This window comes from Sciurus vulgaris (genome assembly GCF_902686455.1).
Source record: "Sciurus vulgaris genome assembly, chromosome: 2".
Taxonomy (NCBI): domain Eukaryota; kingdom Metazoa; phylum Chordata; class Mammalia; order Rodentia; family Sciuridae; genus Sciurus; species Sciurus vulgaris.
In genome coordinates this window covers 198258266-198275690 of record NC_136462.1, presented here as the reverse complement: position 1 = coordinate 198275690, position 17425 = coordinate 198258266, and the positions used below count along the sequence as shown (strand labels likewise).

General features: G+C 43.5%; 1 protein-coding gene across 3 annotated transcripts; it reads left to right on the top strand.

The window, feature by feature from the left end:
• The first annotated feature begins 33 nt into the window (after positions 1-33).
• Positions 34-17181, top strand: AURKA (aurora kinase A). 3 transcript variants are annotated; one of them, XM_079129447.1, is made up of 9 exons: positions 34-157; positions 3507-3553; positions 4413-4680; positions 6564-6618; positions 8015-8206; positions 9060-9198; positions 13964-14112; positions 16014-16188; positions 16322-17181. In XM_079129447.1, the coding sequence occupies exons 2-9, from the start codon at positions 3512-3514 to the stop codon at positions 16499-16501; spliced, it is 1200 nt and encodes a 399-aa protein (XP_078985573.1). In that variant the 5' UTR covers positions 34-157; positions 3507-3511; the 3' UTR covers positions 16502-17181. The 3 variants fall into 3 exon arrangements, with proteins under 3 accessions (XP_078985573.1, XP_078985574.1, XP_078985575.1); XM_079129448.1 differs by having other exon boundaries at positions 55-161; XM_079129449.1 differs by lacking the exon at positions 34-157 and adding an exon at positions 434-450.
• Positions 17182-17425: the final 244 nt, after the last annotated feature.

Sequence of the window (17425 nt, the reverse complement as noted above, 5' to 3'; positions counted from 1 at the left end):
TTGTGAACCAATCAAAAAGCAGCCTCGCCCTGGCCTAAGCCAATCAGCTTTTGAATTTGAGGGTTTAACTCCTCTTTAAAAAGAAGAACCTTTGAATTGTAACGGCTGAGCTCTTGGGAGGACTCTGCAGCCCGGGGTCGGAGGCGGCATCCGGCTGGTGGGTATGGAGGGCAGGCGGGTCCCGCTGGGAGCGGCGGACTAGGGCTGCGGGGCTGCGGCCCGGGCGTCCCCCCGCCGCGCTGTCCGCCTCCCCAGCCCGTGCTCCGGCTCCCGGGGCCGGGCGCGGGTAGGACGCGCCTGCTGGGTTTTGCAGCTGGTGGTGGAAGCGGATTGAGTAGCTTTGGGGTTTCTGCTTGGGTTTTGTACCGGTGGAGACCTGGCTTTGCCGTCTTGGTGTTTTCATCCTAGCGGGCTGGGGACGACGAGCTGGGACGGTAACTGGCGGCCGAGGTGGGTCTTGCGAAGGAGACGAACAGGGTTGACGGGGCCGCTTCAGGTAGAGCAGCTGGGAGGCCGTCGTCCTGCTGGTTGGACGAAGGAGTGCTGCGTGAACGGGAACCTGCGGAGGCCGGTCTGCTCGGCTGCATCCCCAGCCCTAGACCTGGGGGCAGGTGTCGGGTTTACTTAGGGACCTGGGTGAAAAAGAGCCCGTTGCAGACCCAGAAAATCAGAATCTCGAGCGGGGGGACGATTCTCGTGTCATTAACACCCCCCCCCCCCAGGTGATTCTTATGTTAAATTGAGAGCTACTAGCACAGCACATACGTTAATCATGTGGGGACGTTGAAATGCAGGAACAGGTTTATTAAAACTGGGACTGGGACCGAGATTCTAACACATCCGGTGGGGTAGATGTAGCTACTGTCCTTGACTTTTCACGTTTCCACTTCCTCTTTAACCTCCTTGTTTGCTTGAACTGAAGGCCCTTGGGCAACATGTACACTTCTTTGTTCCTCCCTTTCATCTGAGGGAGGAAACAAATATGAAACCGACTGTGCTGTTAATATATTAATACGTAGAATAGTAAACCTCCGGTTTGAACTGAGTGAGGACTGTGAAGGTCATCTGGTCATGTGCTTCCTGAATCTGGTTGCTGATCTGAATCACCTGAAGTGCAGTGGGGAATTGTGGGTCAGAATCTTATTCCATTATGCTTATTATTCATGCTACTGAAAGAAGAATTTTGAAAAAAAAATCTATATTTACATCAGAAGAATGTTGAATAAAAGGCCTTCAGCATATGTGATCTTATTAGTCTGCTACTTGTAAAGGTTAGGGAAATGTAAGAAAGCATAGCGCTTTTGTGGAAAAAATTAACACTTGCTTTGCTCAAACATGAATTTCTTTTTATTACTGTTACTAATCCGCTGTTTTATGTAAAGGCTCTGAGCTTGTTAGTCTAGTTGCTGACTTCATTATGAAGGTATTTGCTTATTTGTAAAATGGATGTGAAACTCTGGGAATGCTTTCTGACTGGATTCTAGAATAAAGAGAACACCTGGATCAAAGATTTTTCTGCTTTTTTGGTGTTTCTTCTATTAGATAGATGTTTGTGCCTGACTCCCAGTACTGGCTAACAATGTTTTAATCTCTTCTTATTATTGATTTTCTTTGTCAGTGAATTGGTTCATTCCAAAGCAATGGAATGTGAGTTGCAGGCTAGGAACTCTTCTAGGTTTGGGATGGTAAGCGTGAACTCAATGGGGCTTGCTTTCATGGAGAGTTTCTGTGGAGTTTCTGAACAGTAGCAGGGATATCTGAGTCTGGGGAGATGGACAGTAAACAGATGCACATGATGATATAAGATGTTAAGGGCTATGGAGGAAAATGATTACTCTGGAAGGAAACATTGAGCAAAGACCTGAATGAAGTGGAGTGAGCTACATATGTGAGAAAGAATTTAAGAGATAAAAGGAACAGGAAGTTCAAAGACCTTGAGCCAGGGGAGACCTTTGAAGAAAGGAGTTTTCTGTGACTGATGTGCAGTGGACAAAAGGGAATGAAGTCAGGTGGTCAGGATCCACATTCTATGAGATCATAGACTTGGCTGTGCAGGTGGGAGTTTGAATTGATTTGATGGAGCTGGAGAGCCATGGGGATTTCTGTACCAAGGATCATGTTGATGGGATCAGTGGACCATAGTAAAGCCAGGGTGGAAGTGGGGAAATCATTGGGAGTCTCTTGCAAGTAATCCAGGGGACAAAATTATAGTTGAAGCAGCTGGTAGTAGCAGTTGAGGTGGTAAACAGCAGTAGAGCCTACAAAGTATGCTAATGGATTTAGGTGTGGGATTTGAGAGAAGTAACTACAGAAAGGTTATGCTAAGGCTTTCAGCCAGGCAGCTGACAGAATGGATTTGCCATCTGCTGAGATGGGGGTGTCTGTGAGAGAACGAGGGATCAAGACTTTAGTTTGGGACGTGTTAAAATTGAGATGCCTCTCAGATTACCAAGTAGAGCTATTGGGTAGAAAGTAGGTAAGCTAAATCTGGAGTCCAGGAAGAAGTCTGGACTGGAGATGGCTATTTGGGCATCCTTAGCCTGTGGATGGTACTAAAAATCAAGGAGATTGTATGAAGTCACCTTGCCAGTATGTGTAGATAGTAGTGCTGGGTCTGAGCTCGGGGCACCCCATGAGCATGGAGGAGAAAGGAGTGTGGAGGTGAGAGGCTACCTTTTGGATGTATTAGTATCAAGATGTCTGTCAGACATTTGTGAGAGTTTCTAAGTAGGTACTTAGATATCTGAGTCCAGCAGTCAGAAGAGAGATTAGGGCAGAAGATGTATTTTGAGTTATCCTAATAGAGGTATTTAGAGCCGAAGCACTGGATGAGGGTAGAAGTAGAGGGATCAAGTACTCATTCCTGGATCATCCCAGACAGTGCAATTTGGAGGGAAAATGTGGCCAAACCAGCAAAGAAGGGTAAGAAAGGGCACTAGTGAGGTGGGAGATAAACCTGAATGCCAAGAGCAGGGAGTAGGAAGCGGTGAACCCCAAAGTTAGATGCTGCTGAGACAGATGAGGGTGGAATTGAGGGTTTGCTGTGACTGCGCTAGGGGTCGACTACGAACCCAACAAAGTGGGAGAGATGAAAAGCCTCCTGGGGAATGGGCTCGGGAGGGTGAGAAACAGATGAGGGCGGCTAGTTCTCCTGGAGCTTTGCTGTTGGGAGGGCTCGTGGCTTGAGGTGGCTCTGGGGTAAGGAGGACTTTATTTTTTGAGAGCAGGAATTGCAGCAGGTTGTGCTTGGAAGGAAGTGATCCATCAGAGCAGGAAGTCAAGTCTAGGAGGGAGAGTGCTTGAGGGGATGGGTGACATGCAGTGTACGGGGGAGGGAGGGGTTGGCCTGGTGAGAAATGAGAGAGTGCTCCTTTATCAGCTTCACTGGGACAAGGAAAAGTATAAAGATGTGTGTGTTGTAGAGCCCTTTTGTGGGAGCTGCAACTGCCTAACTTGAAGCTTTGAAGCAGATGGCTGTTTTTAAATGTTCTTATTTTTCTTTTCAGGCATCATGGACAGATCTAAAGAAAACTGCGTTTCAGGGCCTGTTAAGGTAAATTGAATAATTCACACTCACATGGAGATTGAGCTGGCATCTGAAGTTTTTCCCAGCTTTACTGTGGGTTGTGACTTCGGCACTCCTGGCTTTGCTTGCAGCCTGCTGTGCTGAGGGAACTTCCTTCCAAGCGATTGGCTTGGCTTGAACTCTGACCCTCTGGAGTGCTCATGTGGATGGACTTTGAGGCTTCTCTTTCCAGCACGGGTCCTTGGTCTAAGATGGGCTGTTGAACCTGTAGTAAATCTTGCCCACCCCATCAATTTAGTGAGATTAGCTGAGGGATTTAGAGTTACTGTTTAATCTTGTACTTTGCAAAGGCCGGTAAACACAGTGGTAACCTTTGAAGAGCCTATGTTTGTAAGCACTTTGGAAATGAAACATTGGCAAATAATTATAATAAGCTTATTGTGGAAAGCCTGGCATGTACCACAATTCAGACTTTGTTGAAGATAACCATTGTTTGACAGTCTTTTTTAAACATGTATTATCAAAATGATTTAATGGAATTGGGATTTTTGTATTAAGTTTTGAAAGCAATATAGGAGTGTGTTTCTAAGGCACTGAGAATTCTTAGAAAATATTTAGTGTCTCCCTCATTTGATGGAAGTTTAGTTGATGATTTGTTAATGGAATGAGGGGTGTTTTTGTTTTGGGGTGTGAGGAATTGGGATAGGAAGTATCCAAATATCCCTTTCCATCGTTTTCATTCCTCTGGAAATGCTTATTAAAATAGCTTTCCCTTTCCATTTATTATCAGTGATATTCATTATTTTCCTGCACTGGAAAACTAGAATTCTCAATGTCCATCCTTTATTCATGAAGACCATAAAGCTTGTTTTCCTTCCCATCCTAGGCTACAGTTCCATATGGTGATGGTCCAAAACGTGTTCTGGTCACTCAGCACATTCCTTCTCAGAACCCAGTACCTGCAAGCAGTGGCCAGGCTCAACGGGTCTTGTGTCCTTCAAATTCCTCCCAGCGTATTCCTTTGCAAGCACACAAGCTCGTCTCCAGTCAAAAACCGGGACAGAAGCACTTGCAGGCAGCCAGTGTGCCTCGCCCTATCTCCCGGCCAGTGAACAACACCCAGAAGAGTGAGCAGCCCCAGCCATCAGCACCTGGTAAGCCAGCTTTTTACTTTCAGTGAAGTCATTTATTATTTGGAGCCCTGCCTTTTACATCACATGTATTGATGAGAAAGTAAGATGGCCACATTCAAGTAACAATGTCTGTGCTAATACAGACTTGATTCCTGTCCTCTTGAAGAGTCGGGCATCCAGGGACACTGCCAATCCCATGTTCTTTTGATTGCTTACTAGGGGTTGTTGGGTGTTTGTAGCAGATACGTTTGAGGAAATGAATATGTGAAGTTTTGGCATGTGGAGGGAAATGTCAGAGAAGCGGAATGCAGGCACACGGATGTAATGGGTCAGGTCACGTGGGCATTGCTGCTGGTGTTGGCTTCCTCTCCATGCACTGGGAATCTACTGAAGGTCTTTGTGGTACTGGAGGTGGAACCCAGGGCCTTGCTCATACTTAGGCAGGTGCTCTACTGTTGATCTACATCTCCAGCACATTTTAAAAATGGTATTTTGAGATATCTCACTAAGTACCCCAAGCTGGACTTAAACTTGTGTTCCTCTTGCCTTAGCTGCACAAATAGCTGGTATTGTAGGTGTGTGCCACTGTACCTGGTGCTACTAAGTTTCTTTTTTTTTCCTTTTTATTTATTTTTTTTTATTTTTTTGAGGAGCGGTGGGACTGGTTAACCTTTAGAAAGCTTTCTTGGAGGCACCATGTGAATTGGAGAGTAGTAATGCTGGATCCAGGGTTTGCAGATGGGAAGAAGGTTGATCAGGGTGCCAGTGATCTGAGCAGGGCGCAGCAGCATGAATGCCAACCGTTTCTATTTACCAGCAGTAAATGACTCCTTCATCCATGTTGTCTCATCAGTCCTCACAAGGACTTCATGAAGGTAGCCAGAGTTACCAACTCCATGTCACAGAGGAGGAAGCTAAGCCTTTGAACTTCTAGTTAACGTAACCAAAGACAGCCAGTATGGAGAGGTGCCAGTAAATTTGAGAGCTTGTTTAGGATGCTGACTGGAGAGAATGGGGTGATAGACCTGGAACATGGGTAAGGAGGAGTTAGGGATGAAGGTGTAGGGAAGAAAGAGAACTTCCCCTCCAACCTCAGAAGGTTCCACCTGGGCTGTGCTGCCAGCAGGTAGGAAATCTCTCAGGTGACTGCCTCACCCTAGCCTCTTCCTTTAGCAGGTTTTTTCCTGAGTTGATTTTATTTAGAGATGTACGTTGCTCTTCCAAAAGCACAGCTTTTCAAAGCTGCCCTGTCTGCTGTTCCACCAAATAAGCAGCTTGAAATCTGCCAAAGAAGTATCTTTTGGGTGGCACGTTCTGGCTTCCTATAGTCACTGCAGTTTGGAGCGTGCTGGACTGATAAGGCGGTATTGGAGGTAGATGGTGGCATTTCACAGCTAATGAAATAGTGACTCTAGGCCCTTGCTGTGTAACTGCTTGTTGCACTTATTTTCTGGACTGGTGGTTTCTATATTTAACTTTGAAGAAGGGTGACAGGCTTGTTTTGTTTCGTGCTCCTGATTCAGATGTACTGTACAGGTGTCAGCTGGTCCCGTGTAGTAGGGGGCAGTGACAAGGGGCAGCTTGTCATGGTGGAAGATTGGTAATTCTTCTCTAGAAGCTCTTATAAAGAGAGGCTTTAGGGAGAATCTACATAATCTCTATCTTTAGATTATTTCTGGAGGGGTAACTTCCACTGTTACTTATCTTTACTGTAGAAAGTTTGTACAGGCCTCATGTGGTGGGAGTCCTATTGGGGGTTCATAGAAATTTTTCTCTTAAAAAACTAAGAAAGCCTGGATTATCACTTGTGGCATACTAAATATTTTGTTATATGTTCTTTGATTCCTTTTTTTAAACTTATTCTATATAGTTCTAAAAATAGGATTTTAATTTATTCACTATAGGAAATAATCCTGAAAGGGAACTGGCATCAAAACAGAAAAATGAAGACTCAAAGAAGTAAGCTTTCTTGTTTACCAGTTCTTCTATTAGTCTAGTAAAATACACCATTTCATTGCAGAGAGTTAGTTATGAGGTTTTTTTTTTTTTTTTTTGGTACCAGGGATTGAACTTGGGACACTTAACCACTGAGCCACATCCCCAGCTCTTTATTTTTTATTTTGAGACAGAGCTTTGATGAATTACTGAGGCTTTGAACTTGTGATCCTCCTGCCTCAGCCTCCTGAGCTGGAATTACAGGTGTGTGCCACTGTGCCCTGCTCATGAGAACTTTTATTTTCATATAGAAGACAAATGTTTCCAGAATCTTAAAGAAATCTTTTTTTCCCCCCAAAATTAGGTATTTACTAGGGACTTGATTTTTTTTTCTTCAGTTGCTTTTCAAATATAGAAAAAGCTTGTAAGGATCTGTTACAGAAAATGTGCAGATCTTCTCTACCCTCAGAAGTTACCAGTGTGTGTGTGTGACATGTATGTCCTTTGCATGTGACTTGTATGCACTTTTTTTATTCTTGTATCAAAGTTCAGGCTTTTTTGTTTTGTTTTGAACTGGGGTCTTACTAATTGCTCAGCTGGCTTCAGACTCTTGGGCTCAAATGGTCCTCCTAGCTCAGTCTGATTAGCTGGGACTACCCAACACACCTGGTTAAAAGTGCAAGTTTTTTAAAAACAGTGTCACATTGTAAAACTGTAAACATGTATGTGACTAGGTATTTTGTAGTACTGATACAATTATTGCATTTGTTCTGTATTATAAAGACTGGCTGTGGTTTCTGCCCCATTTTCTAAGCACCTGCTCCTAATCTCTGAACTGGACTCCAGCACAGAGGAGCAGGGGCCAGGAATGACCCCATGGACTTTTTTGGTTTCAGCTGCCTAACTGGCTTTCTCAGAATTGAACTCCAGTGGTTCTCACGCCCCACTGACCTGTGGGGTCCAGCCTGCTTCCACTAGTGACAGCGGTTCCATGTCTACCTCCAAAGTGGCTCTCTGCCTTAGAGAGGGTCAGCTTCTCCTAGGATGGAGGGAGGTGGTAGGTTTGAAAGAGGACCTGGGTGCTGGGATCCCTACTGCTGTTCCTCTGCAGTTACTTAGCCTTTCCTGTGGTCTTCAGGGTGGTTGGCAGGCCCCGTGGTGCTGAGCCTAGAGCAGCCAGGGACGTTCCCACTGAGGGTTGCTTTTCTAAAAATGCAGCATTGTTCCTCGACGCCAACACCGCCTCTCAGAGCTAATGGCAACTGAATGCTTGAAGCTTGTTACTGTGGCTTGGTTCTTGTTGAGGGTACAGATTAAGTAGTTCCGAATATAAAATCATTTATGGAATGTCTACTTCTTATTGATAAGTTGTTAGTTAAGATTTGTTTTCACATTTTAAGATGTTCAAATTACTTTTTAGAAGGCAATGGACTTTGGAAGATTTTGACATTGGTCGCCCACTGGGTAAAGGAAAGTTTGGCAATGTTTATTTGGCAAGAGAAAAACAAAGCAAGTTTATTCTGGCTCTTAAAGTGTTGTTTAAAGCTCAGCTGGAGAAGGCAGGAGTGGAGCATCAGCTCAGAAGGGAAGTAGAGATCCAGTCCCACCTGCGGTGAGTATCCAGACTGCTGTGTAGAGGAGTGGTAGGTGGGACTTAAAGTTCCTAACAGTTTAAAAAAAAAAAAAAAAAAAGCTGAAATCTCTTTTAGGAGGGCATGCTTCATAGTGTCATGAGGAATGATTAAATACATCATTTTCCAAAGACTTCTTTGCTATGGTTCTGAAAAAAATCACTTGAGAATTTAATGTTTTGTTAAGGAGGTAATTTACCTGGGGCTTGTTGCTGTGTGTGTGTGTGTGTGTGTGTGTGTGTGTGTGTGTGTGTGTGTCTGTGTGAGATAATTAAGAGGGTGGCCCCCCCTTTCCTGAGGTAGTAGAAATTGCCTCTGGCAGCCTGCAGCTTGACTTGGTCAATGGAGGTGTTTGTTTTGCTTGCAGTGTTTTTCAGATTTGGATCAGATGCTCCACTCTGGCAGTATCTGGTCTGTACTCCACCTGCCATCACCTGGCAGGGATCTGGATGTGGCAAGCACATAGGCTGTGCCACCCATGTCGTGTGGCATCTGGCTGCTGCTATGCTGCAGTCTGTTCTCGTGACCCTCTTGAGTGGATTGTGCTCCTTTCTTTTAACATGGAGAATATGTTGAGCTAGATTTTCCTCTCAAGAATAGTGAAACCTAAAGGAAGGAAATAGTCTGAACTGAACTGGAGGTCCATTAATACTTTGAAATGTGTGTAAAATGATATATATGTGTATATTTTTCTTAGAACGAGACTAGTTTCAGACTCTGGGGTGGGGTTGGGGAGCAGCCTGTTGTGTGAAACACGACTGGTTTTATTTACGCGAGGGGTGTTCTGGTATTTGGTGCTTCCTTTGGTGTTACAGTCCTCATCCTTTGTTGCAGGCATCCTAATATTCTCAGGCTGTATGGTTATTTTCATGATGCCACCAGAGTTTACCTGATTCTAGAGTATGCACCGCTTGGAACAGTCTATAGAGAACTTCAGAAGCTTTCCAAGTTTGATGACCAGAGAACTGCTACTGTAAGTTTTCATTCATTGTCCAGGCTAATTTTTCCTTTATACCTATTTTCCAATGCAACTGGCCTTTTGTTATATTAGATTAAGTTCTGTCTTAATGGAAAGGTAGCTTAATAGGTTCAAATCTTTGAAATGGAAATATCAAAATGGCTTTGTACCACACGTGCAGGTAAAACTAGGCACAGGTGGAATGCTGTGGTTGGTTTGTTCCCATAGCTGTTTTTCTGCATATAAACAATTGCCACCTTTACTTCAGAAGAGTTTCAGATTCACAGCGGTCATGAAGAGGACAGAAGGTTTCCACGTGCCCATACTTGGCTCCTGTTAACATCTTGGTGTGATACTGTCCTCACAAATAATGAGCCCTTATTCTGTGACTGTTAACTAGTCTGTTTTTGCAGAGCTGGGTAATATTTCTCATGATTAGGCTGGGGCTGTGGGCTGTTGAGGGGCAGACTGCAGAGGTGAAGTGTGTTCTCATCGCCTCAGGGATGTACACTCTTGGCACGACCTGTTGCTGGGAGGTGGGCTCCATCTTGCGCCTGAGGTCGTGTTCGCTAGTGTGTCCACATGCAGCTCCTGCTTTCCAACCCTCTCCCTACTGTCCTTTCAAAGGAAGTTGCTGTGCAGAACCTACACTGAAGGAGAGTGGTAGAAGGATTTAGGTAAATTATCAGGAATTATATACCAGAACTTGCCTGCTCTCCCTAATTAAGTCAACCATTTAAAAATGGATTCATGGATATTATTTTATAGTGATTCATAATCCAGTACTACTTTATTTTGATGAACAAATCATTCCAGCGATGGCCACTGGAATCCCAGTCTTTCTGTATTTTGTTTTGTGCATTTCTTTTCCATCTGGCGTAAGATGCTCAGCCTCATCTTGTACATTTCTTGCCCTATTTCTGGAAACGGCCCATTTCTCCAAGGGTCCTGGTTCCTTTCCTTTGAGACTGATGTTTGAAACCAAGCTCTGGAGGCTGGGTGTGCTGAGCACCACTGGGGGATCACTGCTTCCGGGACCTTAGCTGACAGGGCACAAGGGCATACGTGCAGATAGGGATCGTGTGTAGACGTATCTAGATACTTACCCATCTCTGTCTAAGAGCAAACACGAGTTCATCCTGAAATCTTCACCCAATCTCTTACCACATGGATCATTCTAAACACGCCCCCTTATCTAAGACGACCACGCCGGCAGTGAGAAATCTGAATTTCACCATCTACCACGCATTTACTTGTGTCCACAGTATATACGTTACTACGTGTACATGTACACATGTTCGCACGTGTCAGCTCTGCTAACCAGTTACCTCTGGGGACAGCTGTCAATTAGAATAGTGTACATGACTCCTTGTGTCTTTATTTTATTGACACTACTCGTTTCCAAAGTTACTTAGGCCAACTCACTTCCCCATCATCAGTGAGGGTGTTTGACACATTTGTATACATTTAGATTCTTTTGCCAGTCTTCACGCCATCCCAGATCCCCTGACCTCCTAAGTGTTTTCTTTTCAAGTGGTATATACCAGTGTTCACTTTTGATGCTGTAAAGGTGAGTGGACGTTGACATGTGTGACATGCATTCGCCATGTGTCGGGTAGAAGAGTTTCACAGTTCAGTAAACCTGCACATCACCTGCTCAGCCCTCCTTAGTCTCCGGCAACCTCAGGGTTGTTTACTGTCTATTGTTTTGTCTTTTCTAGAATATCATAATTGTAACCATAAGAGCACATAGCCTTTTTAGATTAGCTTCTTTAACCTAGTAATAAGCATTCAAGATTCATCTGTATTTTGGGGGGGCTTGACAGCTTTTTTCATGCTTCTAATCCTTGCCAGCATTTGATGTTAGTGTTTTGAACTTTATTCATTCTCAGAGGTGTGCGGTGGTATTTCCTTGTTTTAATTTGCAGTTTTTTAATGGTATGTAACCTTGAACTTGTTTGCCATCTGTAGATCATCTTTGAGGCACCTGTTGATCTCTTACCTCTTGTAACTTTTTGTTTTCGTCACTGAGTTTTAAGAGTTCCTTATACATTTTGGATACAGGTCCTTTATTATATATGTCTTTTACAAATATCCTAATCTGACTTTTGTTTCACTTGTTCCTTCCACAAAGCAGCTTCTAATTTTAAGTTGCAGCATGTCAGTTTTTTCTTCCATGACTTGTGCGTTTCCTGCTCTTCTCTATGTGAATAAAATTACTTGTAAGAGGTTAATTGTTCAGTTGGCATGATACTGTTGAGTAGTGGTCACTTTGATTTTGTTTTCTTGGTGGGAATCTCTGGGTTGTTTATGCTAGTTCTCTTTCTTGTTGGCATTCACTTAGATGGCATTTAAATTGAAGCGGTTTTTACTTTCACCTTCTGCTGAAGTCACACCATCACTGGTGACTGATCCTTCTAGCCTTGTCTCTGCAGTTATAATGTGCTACTTAAATTTTGTCTTAAGTATCTGTCCTGCTAAGTGAAAGTAGATCCATTTTATTTTCTTTTTAAATATTTGCTAATCATTTTCTTGTTTAATTGACCATTGATATTTCTTATGAATTCATCTGTTGGGCCAACTTTCCCTTACAGATCAATAAGGAAACTATGATCAATAGTGATAGTGTTTCTTTCTCTTTCTTTCTTTCTTTCTTTTTTTATTGTAAACAAATGGGATACATGTTGTTTCTCTGTTTGTACATGGCGTAAAGGCACACCATTTGTGTAATCATAAATTTACATAGAGTAATGTTGTTTGATTCATTCTGTTATTTTTCCCTTCCCCCCACCCCTCCAACCCCTCTTTTCCCTCTATAGAGTGCTTCCTTCCTCCATACTAGTGATAGTGTTTCTGTATAAGGTACTAGGTTTTTATCTTTTAATCTTGCTTAGAGTAGATTGTAATTTTATTTTTGGTAAATTAATCATTTTTTTTTTTTCTCCTCCCAATTTCTGCCTTGGGCTCGGAATCTTACAGTTTCTGTATTATACTATTTCTCATTTTCTTCCTTATTCCCGAGGCTTCCATTGAGGTTCTTTCTAGGTTTCTTAGTAGTTAGAATGAATTCACCTGTTTTCTCTTTCAAAGTCACTTAAATAAAAGTAACTGTAGAGAAAGGGCGGAGACCCTTGCATAGCCACAGTTCAACAGGAGAGGTGTGGAAGAAATGGGTGCCAAAGAGCTCTGATTGAACTCTTCGCTTCTTGCCAGGAGGTGGTCTGAGCAGGGAGGGCCCACTGCCCTCTGGAATCTTGCCCTGGGAGCTGGCACAGCAGGAGACTAGCCTTTGATTTACCTTACATTTACTGGGGTCTGCATTTTCTGTTTGGGCTGAAAGAATTAAAAATGCCCTTTCTGACTGTGACATTTAGTTTCCACCTTTTTTTTAGTAAACCTTCTTGGTGTAAAATAATGTTCCATCCTGTCTAGCAATTACTTTGGTAAACAAACTTCTCGAAGTGTTGTCAGTTACATATATTCTTTCAGTATACTATCCCATTCTTCCCTATATATTAAATTCTAGACTTCCTAAATCTTGAGATGGGGCTGGAAAATCTTTTCTTAAAAGGGATGGTAACTTGCCAGATCATGGTACATGCCTGTAATCCCAGTAACTCCAGATACCGAGGCAGGAGGATTGCAAGATGGAGACCAGCCTCAGCAATTTACCGAGGCCCTAAATAACTTGGTGAACCCTGTCTCAAAAGATTTAAAAGAAAGGGCTGGGGATGTGGCTCAGTGCTTAGGCACCCTTGGATTCAATCTGTAGTACAAAAAAAACAAAACAAAACCCACAAAACTTAAGGAAACAAAACTAACATTTGTTTTTGCATACTTTTATGCTGACTAATGAATTAATATGCTGCAAGATTGTGCAGTTTTTCTTAGGCATTCTATTTTGACTGCACAAACAACTGAGACTGGGTCAATGTAAAGAACAAATTGATTTCTTCCAATTCTGGAGATTGGGAAGTCCAGCAAGGGACCCACATCCGGCTCGGGTAGTCTTTTCTTTTTTTGGTACTGGGGATTGAACCCAGGGGTGCTTTATCACTAAGCTACATCCCCAGCCCTTTTTGCTTTCGCTTGTGTGTGTGTGTGTGTGACTCTGGCTGGAGTCTTATTAATCATCCATGGATGAAGGCATCGGAGTTAAGGGTAACAGAGCAAAAGATGGAACTTAAGCCCTTTGAAAGTCAGTGTTGATCCACTCATGAGGGGGTGCCCTCACGACCCAGACACATCGCCCCTTAGGCCCCTCTCTGCACACTCTTGCATTGAAGGTTGTTTCCAACATGTGCTTTTTGGGGGACACATTGAAACCATAGATGGCATCGTTGATATGCCAGTGAGCTTAAGTCTAGTTTGTTTATTGTTTAGGATAATTTTTTCCTGATAAACTTGAAGTACATTTTTATCTTCAAACAGGTTGTATTGTAGAGTGATTTTGGTTTTAAATAAATGGGAACTGACTGCACTTAAAAGATTTAAAAGAAAAAAATTACACATTATAAATCCGAAATTTGAGTTCTTCAGCATTGATACATTCCTTAATTCATTGCAGCTGGGACCAAAATTGCCACCTGGGGGTGTATAGTTTATAATTGGTCTTTCCTGTCTTTGAATGCCATATCAGCTGTATTAGCATAGAGGTAGCTTTTACAATGTTTAAAATCTGCAAAACATGTTAAAAATCTTTGTTGTATTTTCTTTTAGGAAAGATATATTGTGTTGTATAAGATCTAAAACACAGACTTTTGATACTTTTTTCCAATAGTACATAACTGAATTGGCAAATGCCCTATCTTACTGCCATTCAAAGAGAGTTATTCATAGAGACATTAAGCCAGAGAACCTGCTTCTTGGATCAACCGGAGAGCTTAAGATTGCGGATTTTGGGTGGTCAGTACATGCTCCATCCTCCAGGTATGTAACTTTATAGAGGTAGAAGTTGTTAAGCAGAAGTTCTGGGGGCTGACCATGAACTAAGTGCAAAAATTCCCTAAAATATTTTGTTGTGGCATATGACTGACCCATAAATATTTAGGTCTGATAATAGATATCTTTGAGAAAACTTTATTCTGTGACCAGGTAGGGCTATATATGGCACTCTGGGCCCACTGTTTAGGATGCTGAAGAGGATGCACAAGTCAACACATGACAGTTTTATGATAAGCAAGATGCAGATGTGTGGGGGAAGTCTGCCTTAATGGTGGGAAGGAGACAAGGAAAGTTCCAGAGGATAGCAGAACAGAGATCTACAGCTGAAAGTGCAGTTCTTTGGGGGAACTTTGAAAACCAAATTGGTTTGGCTGGAGGTCTGAGGATGGTGGGAAAGAGTCTGTTTGCTTTTTGTCAGCAGGAGGAACAGTCCTTTCTTTAACCCCCTTAAAGATGAACAGAGACATCACCTAACGAATCAACCGAGTCTTAGGTGAACCTGCCAAACAAGAGCCAGATTATTCTCTGGTTTTAAGTTGATTTGGGTTTAAATAAGCTTTGATGCTTGGTGTGAGTGGGGCATGTTGAAGTGTACATCTACTCTTTAGGGCTTGTCGACTTAGAGGGAGGACTTTAAAAGTTGTCATTAAGATAAGCAGTCAGAAGAGATTGTGTAGCCTAAAATAGATGACGTGGGCGGGTTGTTACAGGTCATTTCTGTTGTCAGTATGTGTGAATCTGCTGTTGTCGTTTTATTTTTAACTGATGGTCATCATTGGCAGCTCGTCACCTAGTAAGACAAACAATAAAGAATTGTAGGCTCCATGGGGCTGCAGGGTTAACCTAGACCTTAATGTGGCCAGTGTGTCATCATGACAGAAAACACACGGCTTATTTTTTCTGAAGAGATCATTTATGTGAATGTTGATGGCCATGTCACCCTGCATCTCAAATGTTAATACCCGTAACAGTTTCCTGGTTGTCGTGGACCTGTGTGAAGCCCCGAGTGGCCTCAGTGGGGGTGAGAGCTTAGACGTCTGCAGAGGCGCACTCAGTGGTGTGCCCTGGTGGGGGCACTCGGTCAGTGTTAGCTGCATGCGTGCTCCTGGTTCACTCACGGGGCACCAGGCCAGGCTGAGTGCAGCTCAGGGCCACAGGAACCTCACCGTCTGCCGTGGCTGGATGTCCGCCACCGCCAGCTTATTCCTAACCGTGCTGAAGGCACACCAGTCCACCCAGTGCCTCACTCAGCAGGTCTCATCACGGCCACACTGGCTGCACTGCTTTTTTGTAAACGTTTGAAAATGGGCTATGGTATCGTGATCCTTGAGCACCTCCTAGAAACCAAGGAGAGACCCCTGTGTAATCACAACCATTATCATGCTTAAGAAAATTAAGTATTGTACATATCTAACATTTATTTCAAATTTCCCCAGTTGTCCATGAAATTTTGTAGCTGTTTTTTAAATAAGAATCAGCAAGGTCCATCCTTTGTATCTGATTCTTCGGTCTTGATCTAGACCATCCCCTATGCTTCTAAATGTATTTTTCTGATTGTGGTGTCACTTGGACCTAATATAGAAATTCCAAATTGTTTACAGAAAACTTTGTGAGGCAGCTTTTACTTGTAATGATACTTTGTTTCTTGTAGATTATTCAAAGAGGTTCTGTAGTTGGACAGATGGGGCTGAGGCTTGGTTGACAGCTATGTGATCTTACACATTTCTCTCTTCTGTGCCCTGCCTGGAAGTGGGGTTGATAGTCTTCCTGCACAGCATGGGGTCTGGCCTGGTGGGGGCACTCAGTCAGTGTTAGTGTAATTAATGATTCAGCAGCTGCTGCCACGGTAAAACAAGAGCATGTCAACCTGAGTCTCCGTTCTTTAGGAGAACCACTCTCTGTGGCACCCTGGACTACCTGCCCCCTGAGATGATTGAAGGTCGGATGCATGACGAGAAGGTGGATCTCTGGAGCCTTGGAGTTCTTTGCTATGAATTTCTAGTTGGGAAGCCTCCTTTTGAGGCAAACACACACCAAGAGACCTATAGAAGAATATCACGGGTAAGACTAACAAAAGAACCAGCGCTATTAGAATTATTTTCTTATCAGCCTGAACTTTAAGGCTAAGGTTGGAACAGCAGGCTACTTGGTCTTTCTAACCCGTGTCTGTGACATGTTGTCACTTGTGCTCCAGGTTGAATTCACATTTCCTGACTTTGTGACAGAGGGAGCCAGGGACCTCATTTCAAGACTGTTGAAGCATAATCCAAGCCAGAGGCCAACTCTGAGTGAAGTACTTGAACATCCCTGGATCACAGCAAATTCATCAAAGCCACTGAATTGCCAAAAAGGCAAGGAGTCAACTAGCAAATAGTCATCATCGTGCAGGGAGAGAAATCCTGAACCAGGGCTGTGGTACAGTCTTTAGGAACATGCTGCTGAGACTCCTCTTACTGTTAGTACATGCCTTCGACCTCGAGAGAGCACTACAGGAAACGTCACTTGGCCTTCTGAGCATGTAGTACCTCAGCCTCCTTATCCAGAGAGCTACACTGCAGTGACCATGCCCTTCGGAGGAAAAGTGGCCATGAGAGTCATGCTACTTTTACTGGTTTCACAACTGGAGGCTCAATTTGGCTGCAGGTGTACCCACAGCTGTGCCGGGCAAGGTGGCCTTGCAGTGGACAGATGGGAGTCTGGTTGTGAGGAAAGTGACCACTCTGCCCTGGGTCAGCTAACGAGCTGTGCAGCAACCTTTCAGTACCTGAGTGTGTGTGTAACTTATTGGGTGGCCAAGCCTGGGAAAGCTGTTGGAATGAGTATGTGAATATGACACTTCCTTTTAAATGTTAAAATAAAGGTTTTGTATGGACTTGCATTTTTCCTTCCATGGCATTCTCTTAGGAAAGCTCAGTGTCTTTAAACCCTGTCAAGCCTGTGGGTTTCTTGTCCTCTTTAATGCTGTATGATGTAGGAACACGTATTCTCTTGGGCCTTGCTTGGGACACAGAAGAGGCCAAGTGTCTCAGCTATTTCTTTAAATGTTAAGGGTTTTTTTTTTTTTTTGGTCTACCTGCAGTGCATGAATAATTATTTCCACTACCTGTTCACTGCTGCCACTTCCACTCCACGTTGAATTCACATTCCCTGACTGAGACAGAGGGAGCAGGTCGCGCCCTCTTGGCTGTTGGATATTCTAATGAAATGTATGGTTCTCAGTGTCAACTATAAACCAAAGACAGGGTGAATGCGAAGAGGAAAAGGCGGAGGTGTGATCCGAAACCTAGTGGAGAGTGTA

Bases quoted from the DNA above. Each gene is read 5' to 3' on its own strand.
- AURKA (XM_079129447.1), top strand. From the start codon at position 3,512: ATGGACAGATCTAAAGAAAACTGCGTTTCAGGGCCTGTTAAG. The intron at 4,681-6,563 runs GTAAGCCAGCTT...TATTCACTATAG, and splicing joins GCCCCAGCCATCAGCACCTG to GAAATAATCCTGAAAGGGAA. The intron at 6,619-8,014 runs GTAAGCTTTCTT...ATTACTTTTTAG, and splicing joins AAAAATGAAGACTCAAAGAA to AAGGCAATGGACTTTGGAAG.